The sequence below is a fragment of the Spea bombifrons genome, chromosome 4 (assembly GCF_027358695.1).
Source record: "Spea bombifrons isolate aSpeBom1 chromosome 4, aSpeBom1.2.pri, whole genome shotgun sequence".
In the NCBI taxonomy this organism is placed as follows: Eukaryota; Metazoa; Chordata; class Amphibia; order Anura; family Pelobatidae; genus Spea; species Spea bombifrons.
Genome location: NC_071090.1, coordinates 40297379 through 40320549, shown reverse-complemented (window position 1 = coordinate 40320549; position 23171 = coordinate 40297379). Strand labels below are relative to the sequence as shown.

The window sequence follows — 23171 nt, the reverse complement described above, 5'->3', positions numbered from 1 at the left end:
TAAGATTAAATATATGATTGACTTATATTGATATGAACTCGCTGTCTCCTTAGGGTCCAATTCAAACATTTTGCATACAAAGTATCTCTGAAATTAGACAATTATAGAGTCATTCAACATCCTTTGTATAGGGCAAATGGGATGGTGGTAACTTGGTAACTGTGGTGAGTGTGTGCGTATATTTATGTGTAAATATATGGTGTTAGTGAGTGTGGGCATGTGTACGTTTATTGTGTTAGTTTATGTGTGAGAGCATGGTGGGTGTGCGTTGTTTTATGGTGTTAGCATGTGTGTGTGTGTGCAGTGACGTATCCTAGCCTGCGGCGGCAGTCCCACTGCTACAAAATCGGGGGGCAGATCGTCGCCTTGGGCCATCAAGCCACCTGGTGTCCCACTGCACAATTGGAACAGCCTCCATAGATTAAAAGGTGCTCCATGTCTTAAAGATGCTGCCCACCATTTAATGCATCGAGGATGCTGGAGGGGGGTAGCTGAAAGGCTTTACAAGTATAAAGCACCTAAAATTTCCAAGCAAAACTAAATAAAACTTGCTTATACGAGAATATTTGTTTCTTAATATCAAAGGGGTTACGGCTTGTGATCTAAGTTTTACTGCCTGCAGTAGAAAGCATATGAAAGAAGGAACAAAGACATAGAGACCCAGGCAATTGGGTGTGCTCAGACATATTGTATTTGTCTGTCCGACATGTCTTTTAAATAGGGTGAAAACTGATACTACCTCATACATGGCAACGATGGTTTAACTAAAAATGTGCTGTGGCAAATTTGGTAAAGTAGACGGTATTAATGAGAAAAAGCATTGGAGTGTGATGATGAAGTTGAAAAGGCATAGGAGCAATAACAAAAAGAAATAAGGTGTCAAACTTGGTCCAACCAGACAAAGTCATGAAGTTGTAGGGGACATGTTACCATACGCATAAAAACCAACAATAACCTTTGTATTTTAAAATCCTAATAATAAAAACGCAACAAGTAATTTGGATGAATCAGGCCGTGGACTTTTATTTAGTTTACAAGACATACAAATACTTCACTCATAACTTGCACTTTATAACTGATAACCCAAAAAACTTAACTCTTGGCATAAGCCCCAGAGCACATCTTAAACATATCACCTTGCCAACCGCCCTATAAGCCAGCTGGTCAAACTAACAATTATCAATTCACCCCATAAATTATAGGCCAATCATACCCCAATAAAAACCACGACAATTTATTATATATATTTTTTTTTTTTTATAACATATCATAATACAATAAAAAAGGGGAGGGTGGACCGCCGCATCTTCATCAGCTCGTCCATTTTCAACGCTTCGCCACTGCTCACCAGTCTCAAGGACAGTGCAGTATCGGCTAGGCGTCACGCCAGGTAAGTAAAACAAACACCTCAGGGACTCCCCTTATATAGCTAGACTTCCCGCCCTTAGCGCAGCGCGAGGCAAGCGCAACCTATCTAAGCGCAGCGCGAGACCTTCACGAGCCAGCACGAGACACCTGAAAAAGGCGGCAAGCGCTAGCGCAGGCGCAACAACATTTTTAAGTTATATAACACATTTTTTTTTTATATATATAACCGTGCTTTAACCCTTTCATTATTTCATGAAACTTTACCTCAGTCCCCACACCTTCATGTCACCCTGCCCTATACGGTGCAGGCTTTATCATTTACCTGGTTTGGTGTTTTTTGGAAAGTTCTCTGCTAGCATTACCTTTTTCATCCAATTCCAACATTAAACGTTTAGAGACTGAAACAAGTCAGTTTGTGTCAAAATAAAACATGTAAATATATTTTTCCTTTAAATGGTTATTATAGTTTAGGTCACCGTATTTACAAAAAATGCTATTTGGGAGTGACAAAGCAATCTCCAATTACATTACACTCAGTAGCATTTATCCATGTAGTCCATTGAAGATCTTTTTTGTTGCTCCACGCAACCCCCAGAGGCATTGAGCTGGCGGTAAAAAGAGGGCACAACTTAAGTATGAAATATTTACAAAGGTATAGGCGTCAATTTTATGCAAAAAAAAACCCCAAAAACCCCAAACCTAATTTCCCTGGTGCTTGCATTGTTATACTTGGGATGAAGTGTAAAAAAGTAATCCTGTGCAACTGTTGAAAAGTGGTGCAATCACCATAGCAACCAATGTAATGGTCCAATCAAATATTACATTGGTTGCTATGGTGATTAGATCGCATTTCCCAACTTTGCACTAAAGCCACTTTTCTAAACATTCACATCACATTAACGTTCTTTTGTTAGGATCGCCAGTCTCTGACAAGAACAGTCTGTGGCACGAGTTTTGAGCCTTGCCCACTAAATAAAGTTATTAATGGCGTGATCTGAGTCCAGGATAAAGCGGATTACGTTTCAGGCGTCCTTATTACTATGTAAATAGTGCGTCCTATACTGTTCTGTGCTCGCTGCTGCCCACTAGCGCCCAGCACCATAATCGCCCATTACAGTGCGTGTCCGTGAGCTGAAGAAGAAGAAGAAGGAGGAGGGGGAGTCGATTGAATCCTAATTATTCAGTACCGACGCTGGAGAGGACAAGATGCCTGCTGTGGATAAACTGCTGTTAGAGGAAGCTTTGCTTGACAGCCCTCAGGTAACATCAGCTACTGCCATGACAGCCCTCCTTGCCGGTGAGGTGTCGGTAGAACAGGCTGCAGCAGGGTGGAGGCTCAGTTGCTTCACGAACTTCCATTTCCTATGCACTAAGCTGCTCCTGACTCTGCTTGTGCAGGAGGTCACAGCGTATCGCAGGCAGCTGCCGAGCTCGGGAGGAGCAGCCCCTGCCAGCGAGGGGGTGACAGCAGTCAGCAGGGGCGGAGGCTGCCTGTATGCTCCCCGGCACTGTGTGGGTTAATTTCAGGCTGGCCCGGATTGTTGTTGTTGTTGTTGTTGTTGTTGTTGGCTGGAGGAGGACACACACAAAATACTGGGTTTATCCTCTAAAGGGAGATTATGCAGGAGAGCTGTGGTTTTTAACCCCTTCAACTTAACTGTTTGTTGTGAAGGGCTGGCACTGGCAGGTTTCTCCAGCAAGAAGTGCTGAGCTGGCCCTGTATAACGCATAATTCAACAAGTCTGGAGACTGAAGAACTCTCACAGATACATTATACAGGGCCAGTCAAGCTCTTCCTGTAGCAGAGGCTTACTGGGATTGATCCTTCATAATGTATAGAGAAGTCAGGGAAACCACTACTCTCCTGTCAACTCTCTGTTTAGTGAATAGACCCCTTTGTTTTTCTTCTGATGTTGGTTGTTTTTTGTATTTACCAAACTTGTGGTCTCCTTCGCTGTGTACAACAATACTTGATGCCCCAGTAGAGGCAGACTGGTCCCTTAATAATGCATTGGCATGGAATGTCTATGTAACGTGACACCAAGTGACAGGCGTACTGTGCGGCCTGTAGGAGTCCTCTCTATCATGAAGCTTGGTGGTGCTCACAGGATCGTTGTGGGTGGAGGCTGCTGTGTTGTGACTGACTTGTTGGATTGTTATTGCTATTCGGATTATCATTTCCATGTGTTTTTGGTGTCAGCGATTGATATAAACGCTGATTGTTTTTGTTATGTTTAGCATCAGTATTGTACAGCGTGATGGACGATTAATAAAGAGATTTGTTTGCGAGCCTCCCTGGACTTTTATTACAGTGGAGGAGACTGAAGGGAAGAGGGAGTAATGCTTGCTGGAGATACCGTTTAGGAAAAATGTTTAAGCCCCAACGAGGCTGACCCTGATATTTAGAGGGCTTTGTTTGGTGAGCTGGTACGGTTGCCAACTAGGCCCAGACTGGCCATTTGGCACACCCAGTGGGGTGCTGGGCACTGTCGTTACATACCCGATCTGGTGCGCCAGCAGTGCATCATCTGCTGCTGGCCTTAAAGTGCCCGGCCCGCCTTGTTACTCACCAGCCCGGCTCTGGTGCCAACACTTGGCTCTCTCCTCTTTCTGTATGCAGGAGTGGGTTGCCGGAGACATAGTTTGCCTAGACACCAGAAATGCAATCTTATTCCATCAAGAGGCTAATTGTTTCCATATATATGATTTAGATTTCAGACTTTTTAACTTGAAACAGCTGGGCAGAACATATTCCACCAACTTGATTATGTTGTAGAAACCAGAGAATAAATTAAGTTTTAAAGAAATTGTTGAAAAAGTTGGGTGAGATTGGTAACATTTTCCCAATTTGTTGGGCCTTTTAATATTATAAGAGGGTACTATAGCTATCATATGCTCTTTGCATATGCATATAACAGCAGTGTTGGCCCTTTAAATTTTCATATTGTCTGTTTTTCTAGATGTATTCGTCTGAACAAATTTCCCTACGCCTGATATACTCGCCTCCAACACGGGCTTGGGGAATGCTGCCGGCGAGCAATGGGAGTGTTTTCCTGTTACTGATTGGCTGCTTCAAGCAACCAATCGGTGATAACAATAGTCAGACCACAGAGAAGGAGGGCAACTGATGGAGCAGGGCTGCAACTTGTGTCGGGTCAATGCTTTAATTTTTTTCTCATTTTGAAAGACTTATTAAATTACTCACAGGATTTCCATTCTTTTATAGTGTAGGTATACACTATAGTATAGGTGTCCGGGTCATTAAACTGTCCCTGATCCACTGTTATCTGTGCCTGTCTAGTGGGACTGTCTACGTAGACCAGTGCCTCAGTTGGCTATGCTACCTGACATTATCAGTAAAGGAGATTTAAATCACTTTGTAGAAATCTAAAATGTATTAGCGCCCCATGATGCCTCAAGCCTTATCACACAATATTGAGAATTGCTACGGCCTAGTGCAAGGGCAAAGTAGAATCTGGGGAAGGAAAGGTACACATAGTTTTGGGTCTAAGAAATGGCTGCTGGTAGGACGAGATGACTAACTTTATCTAGCCTATGGGGAGGAACATATGGGGGTTCTGGTAGTGGCCCAGAACGTTCAAATTGGAGCAGCCCGTTGGACAGTTGTCTTGTTTGGTAAGAACGATTTTGAAATAGGTAATGTTTTGAGCTGTAGAGTTGATGTAATCCTCTGTAATTCGGCTTTAAACCAGCTTCCTGCAAGACAGAAATACGTGTTTCTAATTCCTACTGAAACTGGTCTGGTGTGGCCCATTCTCAGAATCGGCTGAAACAGGTACGCTGTATGGTAAACATAGAAACGCTGTTGACAAACACTGTCAAGAAAACAGAAAGCTTCATTAATTTTGTATAATTAGTCAAGATAAAATAACCTCATGATGGCTTTTGTAATTAAGCGAGATAGTATTCCCTTAGGAGAGAGAGGAGAGGAACTGTGAAGGCTGTTGAGATGAATATATTTAAACTTTGGAGCTTAAGTTACTTATGAAGTTATCGGTCCATAACTCTATCTATAGAGACGCCGCTCAAATCTGAATTAAGGAAACGTATATGTTCTTTTTCCGGGGCTATCTGTATCTAACGTAAGCTGCAGATTGTAGCACATTATTTTAAAGCTTGCTTCTAGAGACAGATTTTGAATCTAGATGGCCAAGTTATAGCACATCACTAGCCGCACGCAGAATTACCTACCGTGGAGCCAACCCCAAACTTTCCATAACTTGCATGATAAGTATGCATTATTTGCTTGGCACCTGCTGGAGCTCGGATTTAAAATCCAGGTGCTATTCAACCTAGACAAAACATTAATTAAACTCCAGAGTGTTATGCAAATAGCAGATCTGTTGCTTTATTCATTCATCTGAACATCTCTGTGACAGCTGTGTGGAGTTTGCATTACTTTTAGTGACAGAGTAAAGGATTGGAGGTCAGCGGAGAAGAGTAAGGACTCCTGTTTTGTGGAGATAATGACAAAGGGTTGTGTTTATGAGGTCTGTGTTTTATCGGTATGGCGGTGATGCTGATGTCGCACAGACAAGGGAGAGCTCATGGGAAGTTCCCAGGTACGCTGATGGACCAGGCGGGTTGAACAATTAATTAAAATGTGTTAGTACCAGAGCGTCAGATGTGATATTGAGGATATATGCTCAGGTATGGTGACTAGAAATATCAATCTATGATGTTTGGCATAATAATTGGATATCGTCATGACTCCCGATACCTACTTTTTATTGTTTTCTGGTCTAGATTATTTTTGTTCAAAATGAAATATATTGAGGGTAGCACTTTGGCTTTGTTCTGTTTTTTTTTTTTTTGTCTTCACTTTTTCTGTGGTTTAATCTTCTTGACATACTTGATTCCTGCTGTTCCCAGTCAATACTTGATGTTTGTTGTTGCAGTCTCATGTCTGCCTGTCACATTATTGCAACATTTCACTATTCTTGCCATCTTTCCTTTTGAAACGTGGTGCTGTTCCAGTATTTTTTGTCTCAAAAAGGATAATTTGCATAGTGAACTTTTTATTATAAAAAAAAAAGGTTACCGTTGAAAATGATCTTGTTTTGATGAGTAATGTTCCTAGTGGTTTTTAATCATGTGATGGGTCAGCAAATGTTCTATATGATTCCTGCCAAAATATTCAAGTCTGCGAGCGGTTCTGTTTCATATTCTTTAACAAATAAACGTAATCTAAACTGAATGTCCAGTTTAAACAGCAGATACGTTTCATTCTACATCTGCATAGTTTAAAAATAAAACCTTTTGGATTTCTTCATAAAAAATTCATTTTATCTTCCGTCCGGAAGGTTTTGTTCCTTTCCGACACGCGGCCAGCAATATCTGTGTTTTGAGGCATGAATCACGTGGTGCCTTTGCAGATCCAAACCCAGATGTAAAAATATATTTTGGATTTATCTGTTAATGCTTTTATTGCGAGATGCTTTGTATTCATAAATGCATTCAGCAACACCAAAGGCAGCCCACTCGTGGAGTTCAACTAAGGAAAAGTTGACTTATTCGTAACTTTGAATTGTTAAGAGTTATTTACTTTATTCATGGAACCCGAGACTGGCGGCAGCCTGTGGCAGACCCAGCATTATCTCATAAATGTCACTTTACCTTATTTTCATTCACCTTACGAAGGCTGGCTTTAAGTAGCCAATTGGTGGAAATCTTTCCTTGTTTTGGAAGAATGCATGTTAATATGCATTCGTCTTTAGTGGAAGTGTCATGGGCAGTAAACTGTCACTTTAAAAACGGGGAAAATAATGATGCATTTCTTCATAAAACACAGTTTTACCCTGCGGACAAGTTGCTTTTATTGTTTCATTCTTAGCTTCCCTTCTTTATTTTTCCTAAAGACGCGATCCCTTTTGAGCGTTTTTGAAGAGGATGCAGGAACGCTGACTGACTATACAAATCAGCTACTTCAAACAATGCAACGTGTCTATGGAGCACAAGTAAGAATTCATGAAACTTTATGGGTTATCTACAGGGGCAGGCAGCAAAACTGACATCCTATTTAAAACCTGTTGTTAAAGGGCCGGAGGGGGTTCCACAATCTTGTTACTAGACCTCTATTTCGGTGTCCGTGCGAAGTATGATTTTCAGACTTAAAAAGTTATTTTATTAGTTGTTTTCCATGTGTAAAATGCAAGCAGACAATAGAATGTATGCAAATATTGTTAGAATGATTACTGGGCAAACTCTACTTGGCATTCACCTTTTTAGTTTATCTGTGTGTTAGATCAATGTAAGCAATGCCATTTATATCTGGGGTTAGGATTATTGTTAAAAGTTTTGGGAATGCATTTTTTTAACATGGCTCGTCTGTCACTTTTATGCCAGTAAGCTGTTATGTCATTCTCCGCTTTCACACCATGCATGTTCCTTTTCTCACACCCAATACTTGTATTCAGATGTTCTCATTTCTTTTCACAGCTATCTTTGCATTGCTTGCTCCTGTTGATATATATTTTTTACTGGAATTATGACTTTTATTACAGAGTTCTAGTATCTCCACAGAGATAGGCGAAAGCAGATGACCCTTTCTATTCCGTCTTTTTGACTATGTGCTCTTGTACGCTTTGTTTCTTTGATAATTTTTCTAATTCTGCTTGATAATTTTTGGACCCATCCCTCCTGGCTCCTAAAATGTTCTGTCTGGCTTCTTCATTTTGTAGAATTCTCTGTACATACTTCATACAGTTTTTTTTTCTGTACTCTTCTGCATCTGATGGTATGGTGCAGCAGCAGTCTGAGTGTACATATTTAATTAGGGTTCTGATTTTACATGTGCTTTCATTACAGTTTAGCAATGCAATCAATATTACCTGACAGATGAGAATTTACCTTTCATTGCGTTCTTCTTTGCTTCTCTTTCTAAAGAATGAGATGTGTTTGGCAACTCAGCAGCTCTCCAGCCAACTCCTTGCATATGAGAAACAGGTACCTGCGCATTCCACAAACATAATTCACGTATGATGCCTAAAGGGATTATTTATTTATTACTTGAAACATATATATATATATATATATATATATATATATATATATATATATCACTCACTCCTGCTAAGACCCATCCAGAAATATAAAAATCAAACAAAATAAAATCACTAATAAGCTACTTAAAATGATCTAAACCTGTTGCCGAGACTCTGCATCCGTTAAACATTGAAAACACGTAGGCGGTATTTATTAATTTTAATCAGATTTTACATTTCTGATGATGATTGTGGATACTTTTATAGTTAAGTCATCTTCACAGGGCACAGAAACGTAAAGCTACACAGACTGTGGTCTAGAAGTACAGTACACCAAAAAGGAAAGAAATCCATGTTAACTACTATGTATTAAGACTAAGGCTAACTAGTTTAACAGGTTTTTCTTTGATCGTATTTATCTCATGAACAAAAAGATGTAACTCTTTTCTTTCCACACTCTGAATTCTAGAATTTTGCTCTTGGGAAAGGAGACGAAGAAGTAATCTCTACACTACAATATTTTGCTAAAGTAATAGATGAGGTTGGTACATTGACAAATCTTCCATTGTTTTAGTATGACATTTCTTATCTCTTGTGTCAGTATCCATTTTTGTATATATGTTTATGTTAGATACTGTGGAATATAAGTGGTTAAGTAACTTTATTATTCAAGCAAACCGAGATCATAAAGTTGGCTTCTATTGCAAAACAGAATATTGTCCCATCTGCCTCTACACCATCCTATAAAATCTGACCCTTTACATTGTTACATTGGTGCAACAAAATGATGTCATATCCCAACACTTTGGTCACTGCAGCCACACGAAGGTTCAACTTCTAGAGGCCTATGGGAAATTGCCCACGGGTAGGCACCAACATTAGTCATGGTGGACATTTAGTGGAGTCTGTGGTGGACAATTTAATGATGTACTACGACCTTCACAACCCTTGCCACGGACACTGGTGTCCTTGTACGGACACTTTGCCTATCCCTGAGATAGCCGCTATTTGCGTTCAATACTATGTAGCTTGCTGTGTAGCTTTGCTGAAAGAAATCGTTAGTATAATTTCAGGTCACCTTGTTTCCTGAGATTTTATTTTATGTAAACGCCAATCGTTTCCTATCTATAACTGTTTCCCTCACCTCTGCGTGAAGTAGAAATCTGAGTTTACGCACTCAATAAAAAGGCTACAAAAATACTTGAAACAAGCTGGTTAGAGTTAAAGCAATTTGCAATGCATTTAAAAAAAAAAAAAAAAAAAAAACATTAATAACCAGAACCAACTGTACTGTCTCCATGGTGATTGTACAGTGTGCGAGTAGAATCCATGCATTATTTATAAGGATTCTGCAAAGTTTTAAAAATGGTCTTATCACCATAGTAACCAAAGAACATTTTCTGCTGAACATACCGTTAGCTGCTAGGGTGATAAGACCACCTATAAATCTTTTTAAATGTATTTCTTATATATATATGGGCACCTGACCATCACACGTATAAGAGCTTGTTCCAAAACCATGGGCATTAATATGGAGCTATGACAGCCTCCATTCTTCTCATTGGTAAATTATGCAAACAATGTTAATCACAGATTGCCGTTAGCCAGTCTATTCTCCGATGGATGTGCCGCTCTATTTTGCACATTCACACTAGGAAATGTAACACTGTTGTCAGAGGTTAACATAAAAGTATTTTTCATTTTCTTTGCAGCTTAATATACTCCATACAGAACTTGCAAAGCAGCTTGCTGATACAATGGTACTGCCCTTAATACAGTTCCGTGAAAAAGACCTGACTGGTAAAGTGACCTATATAATGCTTTACTATCTTAAAAAAACACCCTTTGTGTCATATTTAAATAGCTTAGACGCTGGTGACATGACTCAGTCATATAGCTAGCTATGAATCAGAGTACATGGCCATGAACTGGAATATATATTACTGCCGTCTCAGCATGTGCTTCATACTCCATGCTTTTAAGGGTTTTAGGTTAAAGGTGAGTGCTTTAATAGCCCCGTCAACTCCTACCTTTCCTCACCAACTCAGAGGGGAGATATGATTAAATTATTTAAAATCTTAACTAAAGTTCACAAAGTACCGGAGGAATGTTTATTTTAAGGGAGCAGACTTATTTGCTGTCAGGTTCTGTGTTTCTATGTTACATTTGATCTGCCTATATTGACCAAGTTCTGCCCACTTTCTCCTGTTTCTTGCCCAAGTAAAGCCAATGCTTCTATAAAACATTTTTTTATTACTATTAAACCGCAACAAGCGTCTATTGTAAAAGGGATTTGACTGAAGCATTAGCTGGTGAGTTGTGTTTCCCCTGAGACACAGATCTCTTTTTCCATGAGATCAACCGCTTCACGACCTTAGTGCTTACTATTAAGTAATACACATGCGATCAGCCTGGGGTTTGATGTAACTGAGAAGGTCCGAGCAGAAGTCTTGGCATTCTCTGCTGGAAACAATATTAAATGTAAAAAGGTTATCAGATGATCTTTTCCGATCCACCTGAAAGTTCTGATGAACATGTGATCAGCAGCAATGGCGATCAAAGTGAAAAGAGGTCCAAAAATATTTGAAACAATAAAAAAATTTGAGAAATAACTAAACAAAATGAAATAAAATGTAAAAAAATAATTGTCTCCAGTGATGTCACCATGACATCATAATGGGTACCCCATCCAGTTCCAAGAGAGATCTCTGAGGTCTTTAAAGACCTTAAAGGAATCCCCGGTCCAAAAAAGTGTAAAAAAAACTAAATAATAATAAAAAATTTAGATTTAAAAAATGTAAACAGGTGCCCAAACATCTGCCTGCCCCTCCCCTGCAACTATTAATATACAATCCAAACTTCAAAAATAAGAAAACATTGTGTAGAATCTAAAGGAGCTCTGGTCAATTGGGGGTGGGGGGTATTTATACAACATGTCAAACGACTGCACTGGCGGCTAAGCAAAATATACAGTTAATAAATATATTCAGTTAATACATCTAGTTATGCTAAAACAGTGACAATTTCTCTCTTAGATTACTTTATAAGGACACACATTTATGTTTTATTTGTTACAAATAGATGATCGGTATAACTTCTGCAACGTGTGTTTCTTTGGAGATGGCTGTGTATTTTTTTTTGTCTTAATTTATCATTTTTGTTTATTTTGCAGAAGTAAGCACATTAAAAGATCTTTTTCTTCTTGCTAGCAATGGTATGTTTTATTTTGTATACACAATTAATTCACTGATTCATCTTTAACCTCTTTTAATAACCCATCTGTGATTTTTGCTGTACTGTAATCCACAGTCAAAACATTAACACAATTTTGAAAATCAACATTTCTTCATTATTTTTAGAGCATGATTTGTCCATGGCAAAATACAGCAGGCTGCCAAAAAAGAGGGAGAATGAAAAGGTATGGATATTGCTGCATCATTAATTTGGCCCATTGCAATCTTTTTGGAGGCACTCTGTGAACTAATACATTAACCCCTTAATGACAAACCCTGTGCATGTATGGGCTCAAAATTCATTGTTTCCAATGGGGTTTGGGACTGCCCATTGTCCTTAAGGGGTTAACAGAAAACAAAAGACAGACATGTTATTTTCATGATTCCATCTGTTCAAGTTTTGTTCTAGTTGAATTATGAGTGCTATGTTTTCTAACATTATTGGAAACAATGAGTGTTGCAGAATACTCACACATTCCTATGTTGCAATTGATATAAATCTATTATTTCCTCATTGAATAATGGATGCAGGTAGAGTCAACTTATATAGTAAGCTGCTCTTGCAATAGCATTTTGCCCAGTTGGAAGTTCTCTTGATGTCTGCCTTACCAATTCCTGGTAGGTGAGAAATAATTACTCCAAAAGTCTGTCAATGAGCTGCCAAAGTCTGATTGTCAGGAGCAACGCCAGATAGTTAATGAAACCTTCTTCTACTACAGTGTTTTTATGTATTTCTTCAAATATTTCATTTTTTTTTCTGAATTGCATATCAGTTATCCATTGGTATGATGTTTCTGTTCCAGCTAAAGGCTGAAGTTGCAAAAGAAGTGGCCAATGCAAGAAGAAAGCAGCACCTGTCATCCCTGCAGTACTACTGTGCCTTAAATGCTCTTCAGTACAGGAAGAGGACAGCCATGCTGGATCCCATCCTTGGATATACACAAGGGCAGGTAGGCCTTCCTCTCTCAAGAGTTCCTCTATTATTTATGCCACACACTTAAATGCTTGCTTACAACTAAATATTTTTGATGCATCAAAGACCATAGGTACGCTTAGCTGCTGCTGTATTGCAACATATTGCTGGTGGGTTTGTTGGAGACTTAGCCTCCTATTCCGACATCTACATTGTGAATTAAATTTCACTCTAATTTCAGTAGGGACACAGGCAGTGAGAACTCAGATAATTTGCATCTCAGTTTGGCCAAACTCAATGATTTGATCAAACTTGATCAGTCGTAGAGCAAATTCAAGCAATTTCACTTGTTATCAATCAATACTTAGCACGGCGATGAGCTTCATTGTGTGTAATGAACATGCCCACTAGCAGCTGAACTCTTGGCGTTACATGTAAATGTGTCAAGTTGATAACAAAAGGTAGGTGCTTTAAACAGTTGATTAAACATCCAAACAATCAGTACTTTAGGCACAAGATACAATACCATCATTATGCCTATAAGTGAAATCATAACCACCTGATTTACTCATCAGAGAGTTTTGATAATTGGAACAAAAATATGGATTTCTGATATGAATGTCTGTCTATTGTCATTTCTCCACAGATTTCATTTTTAAAGAAAGGCTCAGAAATGTTTTCCAGGAAAATGGATGGGTTTCTTTCTTCAGTATCAAGTATGATTCAACGGTACAGTATGCAAAAAATATAATAATCTGGTGCGTGTGTGTATATAGTATACAGGGGCAGCATTAGAGGGTTACAGCTAGTACAGATGTATGCGGACCAGCCACAGTGGTGCGCTCCCCCACATCCCTATACCTATGCATTATTTTTAAGGGAGGAACTTTTAACATATGAGATGTATGTCCTCAGCATGGTGGCCCTGGGAGAAAAAATGGTGAGCTTTTTAACATGGAGAGCACTTTAAGGATTACTGTAATGGTGTCTGACAGCTAAGAACACTAACCCTTAGTTTTTACTGAGCCTGAAGGTTTTGGATGATAGCACTGACAGTACATGGTATTTACACTATACTTTTATACATGCTACATAAGGGCTAATTAGGACTGCATCCTATAGTTGCTTCAGATTGGCCAGTGTTCAGTTTGTCTGTCTGGAGCCCTCCCATGTCCTGCAGTTGGATTTGAGAAATGAGTGGCCACTGAATTAGGTAGATTATTATTATTATTCTGTGTAAGTATCTGTTTATAGATGCATAATGCTAGCAAAGAATGAAGGGCCAGCATAAAGCACAGTGAGACATTAAGACATTATTCTTTGGAAACACTCTGCTTACAATGACAGATCCCACCAATATGCCCTTGGCTGACAGTGAGATGGGTCTGCTTGTGCCGTTTTTGAGCAGTGTATCAATAAATTGGCTATGCTGTGGATTTCCGACGTGTAGTTACTAGCTTCTGCTTGTTTATCAAGGGTCATTGTATTATTTTAAGATAGTTTACCTGTTTATTTTTCTCTGCTTTGTCTCTAACACCACACAAGTTTATCTTCTTATTTTGATATTTGCAATCTGTGAATAGCCTCGGGATATTACTGGGCTACAACAATGGGGGCTCCTCCTCTGGTGGTTGTATCAAATTGTATTACCGGCCATTACATTGCATATTCACATGCTTCCGTGGAATGAAGTTGCTTAAAACAACATCATGGATTTATTACTATATGAGTCATAGTGATAGAATGTCCCATAACGTAGTATGTTACTTGTTTTGTAGGGTACATGGAGAACTGGACACAGAAGCAGACACCATGAGAATAACTCAGCAAGAGCTGCTATCTGGTAGTGATTTAATTTACACTCCGGATTATGATGTTAACAGTCCTGTTATCAACAGAAACCTCATACAGAAGGCTGGATATCTCAATATGAGGAGGTGAGCTAGACACATCACTGCTGGGGCAAAACATGCTAATAATTGAATAATGTCAGATTGTTCACCCTAATATAATGTTCAGTGTCGTTTTAATGCTCTCCTGTTCTCACAGGGGGACCAAAGGTCAGCTTCAGATCAGTGCAGTCACACGTATGATTGTGTAAACATCATATTCATATTCCATGTGCAGGGTAAATGTGCTATAGCACAGCACGGGCGTGATCAGTTAATAATGTGGGACACGCACTGTTTCCATGCCATCAACTGCCTTGGTTATTATTTCTAGAATTTTGACACTTGCTGTTATTTTCATAAAAGTAGCACGCAAGCCTATACTTTTCATAGCCACATATATATATTTATAATTAGCAATACTTAAATTACACATCATTTAATTATTTAAATGCTTTAATAGGATTGTGTTTTATTGAAATTAAATAGCTTAAATAAAAAAGAAAAAGCTCTGTATTTTTATCCGCCTAACTTACTATAAAATTTGTTTGGAATGGCTAGAAATTTGAATGTTGCTAATATTTTTGCTCCGTTCAGTAAAACGGGACTGGTGACTACATCGTGGGAAAGATTGTACTTCTTCACTCAAGGTGGCAACTTAATGTGTCAGCATAGAGGAGAAGTAGCTGGAGGTTTGATTCAAGACCTGGACAATTGCTCAGTCATGGCCGTGGATTGTGAGGACAGAAGATACTGCTTTCAGATCACCGCTCCCAACGGCAAATCGTAAGAGCTGAAGGTGTTGGGTTCCCCGTCATGTGGAAACATTCGGCTCTACACACTTGCTTTATATGTTTGTTTTGCCGTGTGTTTGACAAGCCTAGCTGATGTTTTAAGTGCGTGCAGTTGTTGACATTTAAGGAGTTTTTTTGTTTGCGGAAGCTCTTTTTTCTGCTTTGCAGCATTAGATGGCTGTACCTAACTAACCAAACAGTGCCAGAGGGTCTGTGCTGGCAACACTTATGATTATATTCTACGAGGAATGGGGCGTTCCTTTTTGTGGATGTGTAATACGTGTTTGTTTTTTATATCTTCTATTAGGAGTCTCATCCTTCAGGCTGAAGGTAAAAGAGAGTATGAAGAGGTAAAATAATCACTAATTCATTTCGTTCAGCACAACAAAATTAATTATAATGTGATCTAAAATGGAACATTGTCCACTTGACACTTGTATTCACATTCACCTATTTTTTTCACTTCTAGTGGATTTCTGCTATCAACAATATTTCCAGACAGATTTATTTAACAGATAATCCTGAGGTATTGTGTCTGATATATATTTTTAAATCCATGGATCATTAACTTCTGGCTTCTGTTTTTTGTTCCACTTCTTAATTTTGACCCCGTTTTGTCATAGGCGGTGGCTATCAAATTGAACCAGACGGCAATACAGGCGGTGACTCCAATTACTAGCTTTGATAAAAGAGTTGAAAATCCACATGTCAGGTAGGTACCCAGTGCTGGGTATCTGAAAGAATAAGCCTTATTTACCCAAGAGTATTCCAGAGGTGCGCAGCATCATGTACCAAAATGTATTTTATTAGAGGCATCTCTGGATAAATGCACTAAACTCTTGGGTTTGCATAGGATCATTTGTGGCTGATGACACGTAGCACAGCAAAAATAAAATACAGATTAGTATTGAAGCTGCATGTTCACTTCTAAGAAAGTTACTTTTTGCGTCTTACAAGATGCTACTTCTTGCTTTTTCAGGGAGGGTCATTGTTGGCCCAGCATAATGGGTAGCTGCTTGCCTTCTCGCTTGCTAAACTTAAACAGACGTTTGTAAGAGAGATGTTCACTATTGATGGTCCCTGAAAAACACAAAGTTCAGTCAGGGAGCTGAAGTATTCACTGTAATTCATCTGCAATCTCCTGGTTTATTGAACAAAGCCCAGAATCTTCCTTTATAGATTTGGTAGGCCTGGTGCATATACATTCATATTAAAATACATGATTGTGCTTTATACCCATTATAGTGTGATTATGGAAAGTGTTAATCAGGTCACATTGCAAAGGTTATTCAATGGACACATGTTTGCATAGCCGATGCAGTCTGGCACCAGCACCTCTACCTGCAAACGGAATCAACCTCATCACCTGATAAAAATCTGCATGAGCACAGCGCAGGGAAACCATCTCCTTGTGAATAGACCTCATGTATGATTTTTTTTTTATGTACTTGATGTGTATAGTGAGACTGTGAAGCAGACAGTAGTACATACTGAGAGCCGACGCCAGCCAGCAGAGGAGCGTCTCCAAGACTCTGAGCCAGAACTGTTAATAGCTCCAGGGACGCCTATTCAATTTGACATCGTTCTGCCAGCCACTGAATTCCAGGACCAGAACAGGAGCGGCAGGTAAAGTAAGGTCTGGGTGTTATACAGCAAATGAGTGTTGTGAGAAGTATTTCCCGGGAGCGAATGCTTTATGGGCATATATTATTTCTTCACCTTTTCCATTTCTCTGAAGACCACTGCTGTATAGTTCACCACTACTTTACTGGTACACATGCAGGCCCGCTGGGGGAAACACACAGTTGCCCGGTACACTTTTTTACAGTGTGGGTCGGCCACACAAGTTACGATAAAGATACATGGGAAGCACCATTGGACAAATGTCCTTTAGGCATTTACCTGGTATATACCCAATGGTCAATCTGGGACTGTCAGCAGTCCGTCCAGTGCATTTGATTCATGTAGATGAAAATGTTCATTGTGTCTGGGTGTTTTGGAGGACCACTTGGTTACAGCGTTGGTATATTCTGTGTCCTATGGATTCAGGGAACTAGGATTACTACACTAAGAAAACTTTCAGCCACTGCAGCGAGGGTGACATTGTATGTAATTGTAAGCTTACGAGCAGGACCCTCTCCACCTAATGTACCGGTTTGTCTTAGTCTGTCAATTCTCGTCTTGTCATACCCCTTGAATATATGTATTGTAAGAAGTGCTGCGTACATTGTTGGCGCTATATAAATAAAATAATAATAATAACTCGGCACAGTCTCGGCGTGTGTAGGTAGGTATATAATGCCTGTGTTTTATTACCAATTCTCAGGCGCACAAATCCATTTGGAGAATCTGAAGATAAAAATGAAAAGTCTCCTGAGGAAGGTAAATTCCTGCAGAAAAATCCAGTACATTATGAGTCATGTTACTGTGTATTTTTATTAATGACACACCTGTTCCTTCAATATTTTTTTTATTTTTTTTTTATGCATGAATGAGAAATGAATTACCCCCTCCATTTTATTTTAAATATATTGCTGTGGTGTAAAAGCAGAGTAAAGTGTGACTTAATTCAGTAAAAGTATTTTAAAAAATAATAAATTATTATTCAGTTTTTCACTGCTGCGATTTCACAATTTCAGCTTTACATTTTCTTTTTTTTTTAGGGTCACTTTTACAGCAGATGTTTGTAGTCCGCTTTTTAGGATCAATGGCGGTAAAGTCAGACCATACCAACAAAGTTATATTTGAAGCCATGAGACAAGTCTTGGCTGCACGAGCCATTCATAATATTTTCCGGATGACAGAATCCCACTTGATGGTGACCAGTAAAAGCATCAAGTGTGTTACTTTCAGGCTTCTTACTCCCAATGCTTATACTGATGTATTAAGAAAAAGTACAGTGATTTACCTATAATTTAATGATTCTCTTATGTTTAAAATCTACTCTGCATATGATTGATATGTTTATGTGAAGCTGCTAAAACAAGTTGTATTCTTCTGAAGAGCATTAACTTTAGATAGTTCTCTTGGTTGTGTATATATAAACTACACCATATGGTCAAATGTATTGGGACACCTGACCATTACACCCGCAGGGACTTTGATGACAACTCATTTTAAATACATAGACATTAATATATAGTTGCCCCCCCCTATAATAGTTTCCACTCTTCTGGGAAGGCTTTCCGCAAGATTTTGGAGAGTTTCTGTGAGGAATTCTACCCATTTATCCAGTAGAGCATTTGTGAGATCAGGCACTGTTGTTGCACAAGAAGGCCTGGTTTGTAATCTCTGTTCCAGTTGATGTTGTTGAGGTCAAGGCTTTGTGTTCTTCCACACCAAACTTAACCAACCATGTGGTTATGCCCCTTACTTTGTGTACTGGGACACAGTAATGCTGGAATAGAAAAAGGCCTTCCCGAAACTGTTCCTACAAAGTTGGGAGCTTAGCATTCTCCAAAGTGTCTTGAAATGCTGAAGGAAACATACCAAGACATTTTGCTCAATATTATGCTCCCAACTTTGTCCATATAGCGTATCTTAATCTAAACTTCAGACAATCCAGCCCACTTGTACTGTTCTGGGTGTCTTTAAAATTAAACCTCTTGTTCTTGCTCTGTGCCTGCAGAACGAAGAAAGGATGTTGCCTTTTTAAGTGTCCATCAGGGTCCATCCTAAGGTTTCTTGCGTTCTAGTCGAACTATGTCTCTAAAGACTTCTCCTGCATGCGCTTGTTTGCCAATAGAAAAGTACCTCACTGCCATGCTCTTTACCGGCTCAGGGCCCTAGTTTGCCTATATTGTAGGGGTGGCCCTGGTCTTTTTCATCAAAACATCTGCATGAGATGGACAGTCACATAATAAATATATTTTTGTAGATTGATGTTTTTCATCTTTTAGAAGCATGTGGAACAATTTGTTTGTCTATGATGACCCAGAGCAAAATGTCCTGTTTTATATGTTATAAAATAACTGCAACCTGTGAAAAAAGGGGCCCTTTTATTTTTAAATTTTAATGTTACTTGAAATATTAACAAAAATGCTTTCTTTTGCAGATTAATAGATCCACAAACACAAGTCACAAGAATAAGTGTGAGTAGACCTGTAGTCAGTATGTGTGTTTTGATACGTGACACTATGATTATTATTTTTCTCATCAAAATATTGACTTCTCCAATCTTTTGGGACCTTGCAAAGTATTTCCGTGCTGCATCTATGTGTAACGTTTTTATAGCGGACCAACGCATTCTGTAGCACAATTAGCAACAATGTTAAGATTGACAATTATACAATGTTGACAACATGTTAAAACGCGGGGGAGGAGAAGAGGGCTGTGTTTATAAACTACAATATTCTCATTTATATTCTCGTATAATGTTACTATAGTTTCTTAAATGTCCCCTGATCCTGCTTTTTTGTAGTTTTAAATGTGTTGCACTGATTGCCTGTAAATTTGTTATATATCTATATATACTTTTTTTGCAGTTTGACCTTGAAAATATAACCCAATTTGGGGCACATCAAGAGAATAAAAGGCTGGTTGGATTTGTTGTCTCAATTCCAGAAGCTTCTGGAGAAGAATCTCTGAGCTCATATATTCTGGAAAGCAACACAGAGGGTGAAAAGGTCCGATTTATTTTACTATGATAATTTAGTTATAAGATGAATGCTTACATTTGCTTTTGTAACGGTCTGTGTTTATGTGATCCAGTAGGTTTCAGTCTAAGTAAGGGCTGCATTTAATCTTCAGGTGCCCAAGGTAGCAGGACCACGGTGACGCTTAACTTTATGCAGAAGGGCCTAAGTAAAATAAGGGTGAAGCATGATGGGATATGGATAGAAAATGGGCAGGCGTACTGAAAGATGTGTGCAGATGCATCTATTTGAAGTACCTTTTCTTTTAACAGGTCACCTCTAAAATAAGGTATCCTGGGCATCTGCCTGGTGAGACAGCTAAACCTACCTAAAAATCAGTGCTTGTGTATGCATCACTAACACGAGTACATTTTAATCATATCCATGTGAATTGGCTATGTATTTAAATGGGCAGTTTAGTGTCCCTGGCAGCCTCACCAGAGACAAATTCATATTAAAGTACTTTGCCTAGCCAGTGCCACACGCCACGAGATGCATATGCAAGCGGGACACCCCAGAAAAGTGCATGAGACATTAAAGTGTATGTGGTAGCTGGAGTATTTTGTGGAAAGGAAATACCATGTTTAAAAGTAAGCTACAATGATTTCTAATGTGCTTTTCATTTTTTTTTTTTACATTTTTTTTTTTACAGATTTGCTATGCAATTAGCTTGGGGAAAGAAATCATTGCCGCTCAGAAGGCAAGTACTCAATGCCCTTGTGGAATGTGGTCTGTGGACATTTTTAGTAAACAAATGGTTAATTAACCAGTTTGTGTTCTTTTAGATCTTAGCATTTATTTGAATAAACTATAGCAGACGAGCCTGACTATATGAAATTTCACTCTTGATAATAGGATCCGGAAGCCCTGGCGCAGCTCATGTCATCGGTTCCGTTATCAAACGATGGGAAGTTTGTCCTCCTAAGTGACCAGCCTGAGGAAAAGAACAGGAGTTTGGATGATGAAGAAGGACTTGAGTCAGAAGCATAGCCCAGCTGTTTTACATCTCAACTCGTTTTTCTTCGAAAACATTCCCGCATTACTTTGACATTTCCTATTATATGTTTTCACAGAGACTAACGTGAGAAAGGGTTGACCCTCTTATTAGCCTAAAAATTAGTGAATAGAAGGTTTGGTATGATAATAATTTCTCATTCTTTTTAGATTGCACTTTGGAAACCATACCCAACTAAAATTGTCTTATATTATTGTGTGTTCAAAGGAGAATCTTTCCACCAGGCAGACTGGTCACTACATTTTAAGGTTGCCTTGCAAAGTAAAGAATCATTTCTGATCATCTTGTCCTATAGCTTCCTGGAACACGAAGTGCCTAAGTGCTGTAAAGTTGGGCCTGTGCACCTAAGTTTGCATTGTGAATGGCTTCAGACGCCTGAGTTCTAAAGACTTTCACTGTACTTTGTTAATAAAAAACAACGAAGACCAAATGAAAACTAAAACAACCCTGGCCGAAGGGTTTTTAAGGTTTAACAAATACTTACAGCGTGAACATTTTTGAAAACACCTTTTTCCAAGTACTTTCTTTATGAACTCAATGTGTTTCCATATAAACATTACTAGTTTATTTACAATTGTTTAGTAACCATCTTAATTAATCGTAAATATTTTACCTTAATCCCTATGTTTTCTCACACTACAGTAACCAAAATGATTTTTTTAAATTCATGTCTAATGTTAAATAAATCAATATTTACTTGTAATGTACTTTTATATTTATTCACAGGATATACAAAACATAAGCGCCTCCCATATTTCGTCAGGTCAAGAAATTTAAGGCTACTATGAGATAATTGCTCCGTGTTTGATCAGATAAAATTACAAACATTGCCCATGGGTATTTATGGGTAATACAATGTATGTACATATTATTGAAAAATATATTCCAGGGGTAATAAAGCAAATCAGTGCAGATCTCAAGAACTTGGAAGTCTCTACATCTGTCCTTTTCAGGTAAAGTGCACCTTATTAAAATGCCTTTTCTCCTAAAACTCCTGTGCCCACTCCAAACTCTGCCGCTGATCCTCAAACGCGTAGACGATAAACAGCTATAATTTCATTTTTAGGAATTTCCTAATTTCTCAAGCAAGGTATTACAATTTACAAACCCCGAAACAACAATTGGGTGGGAATCTCCTGTTTCTAAAGCATTATAATTTTTGTCTTTCTCCTTCACCCCGCAATCAGTTGGCTCACAATCCAGAATCCAGCGCAAGGCAATAAAAAGCAGCAAAGCAGCAGATAAAAGAATGGAGTATTCACAATTATATTCAGAGGCTGTTAACGTTTGAAAGGCTTCCTATAACACTGTGCTTGCGAGTGCATTACAAAAGCAAGGGTTAAATCAGGTACTGCAAGCCCAAACTCCAATTCGAACCATAGGGGACCATGATTTTGCCTGCAAAAACCTGACTACTGAGGGAAGGGGACCATAAAATTCAAGGAGTGGGTTCTTATGGATAAAATCTGTATTTTGTTATTAGCTTCCAAGCAGAGGACTTTTTCTTTAATGTTCTAAATGTGTTTATATGACATCAGAATGGGAGCCGTAGAAGAATGTGAATAAACTCTTTGGAACATCTCAGGGACTCTAGAACAACATTCACGGCTCTCGGACACATCAGACAAAGTGATTATGGTTTTGTTTGTAAAATAAATGACACTAATCGGCAGTATTTTCTACATTTTATTTCTTATCTAATGGCAGGTAGGCAGGTTAAACAGAAAGAGACACAATTCATTAGCAGATTTCCAGATGTCTGTAGTTGTCATCTGCAATGGTCTTCAAGATAATTGTGCGATCATTTCTTCTGTACCTGCGAGTCCAATCATCTTCTGCATCTGCAAAACATTCAATAAAAAATGTACGGTTACACATTGGCAATATACACGAAACGGATTGGGCAATAACATTAACACACGTTAATAGATTGTAAGCTCACAAGAGCAAGGCCTTCTTCAATGCTTGGCTGTCTTACCATGTGTTATTGTTAAATTGTCAGTTTTAATGTTGGTCATTTTTACTCTCCCACAGGTATTATTTGGGGGATCTGCTGGTGCAGATGAAGAGGAGAACCCTGCTCTTGCAAGCTTATTAGCTAGAATAATTAATATTGGGTAATAATCAGGAACGTGACCGTTCACCTTTAAGATTTTTTTATTTTCTTGAGGGCCCTCTTGAATCTATGCTCACAATCCTCCCTCGGCCTCCACCACAGCCAAGCAGAACATGATACTTCTTTTTCTCTGTCCCCATCCCATGGATCCCCACCACTCACCCCTTCTGCTTACCTTAACCGCTTTCGCCACCTTGCGATTTAC

The 23171-nt window shown here is 38.8% G+C and overlaps 1 protein-coding gene across 1 annotated transcript; it reads left to right on the top strand.

Moving 5' to 3' along the window:
- Positions 1-2488: 2488 nt before the first annotated feature.
- On the top strand, positions 2489-21255 carry APPL2 (adaptor protein, phosphotyrosine interacting with PH domain and leucine zipper 2). Its single transcript, XM_053463517.1, has 21 exons — positions 2489-2628; positions 7248-7346; positions 8275-8334; positions 8842-8913; positions 10085-10172; positions 11545-11586; positions 11732-11790; positions 12409-12555; positions 13165-13247; positions 14297-14455; positions 15005-15193; positions 15509-15551; positions 15671-15727; positions 15825-15913; positions 16663-16827; positions 17528-17583; positions 17865-18039; positions 19256-19292; positions 19686-19826; positions 20488-20535; positions 20691-21255. The coding sequence occupies exons 1-21, from the start codon at positions 2575-2577 to the stop codon at positions 20823-20825; spliced, it is 1998 nt and encodes a 665-aa protein (XP_053319492.1). The 5' UTR covers positions 2489-2574; the 3' UTR covers positions 20826-21255.
- Positions 21256-23171: the final 1916 nt, after the last annotated feature.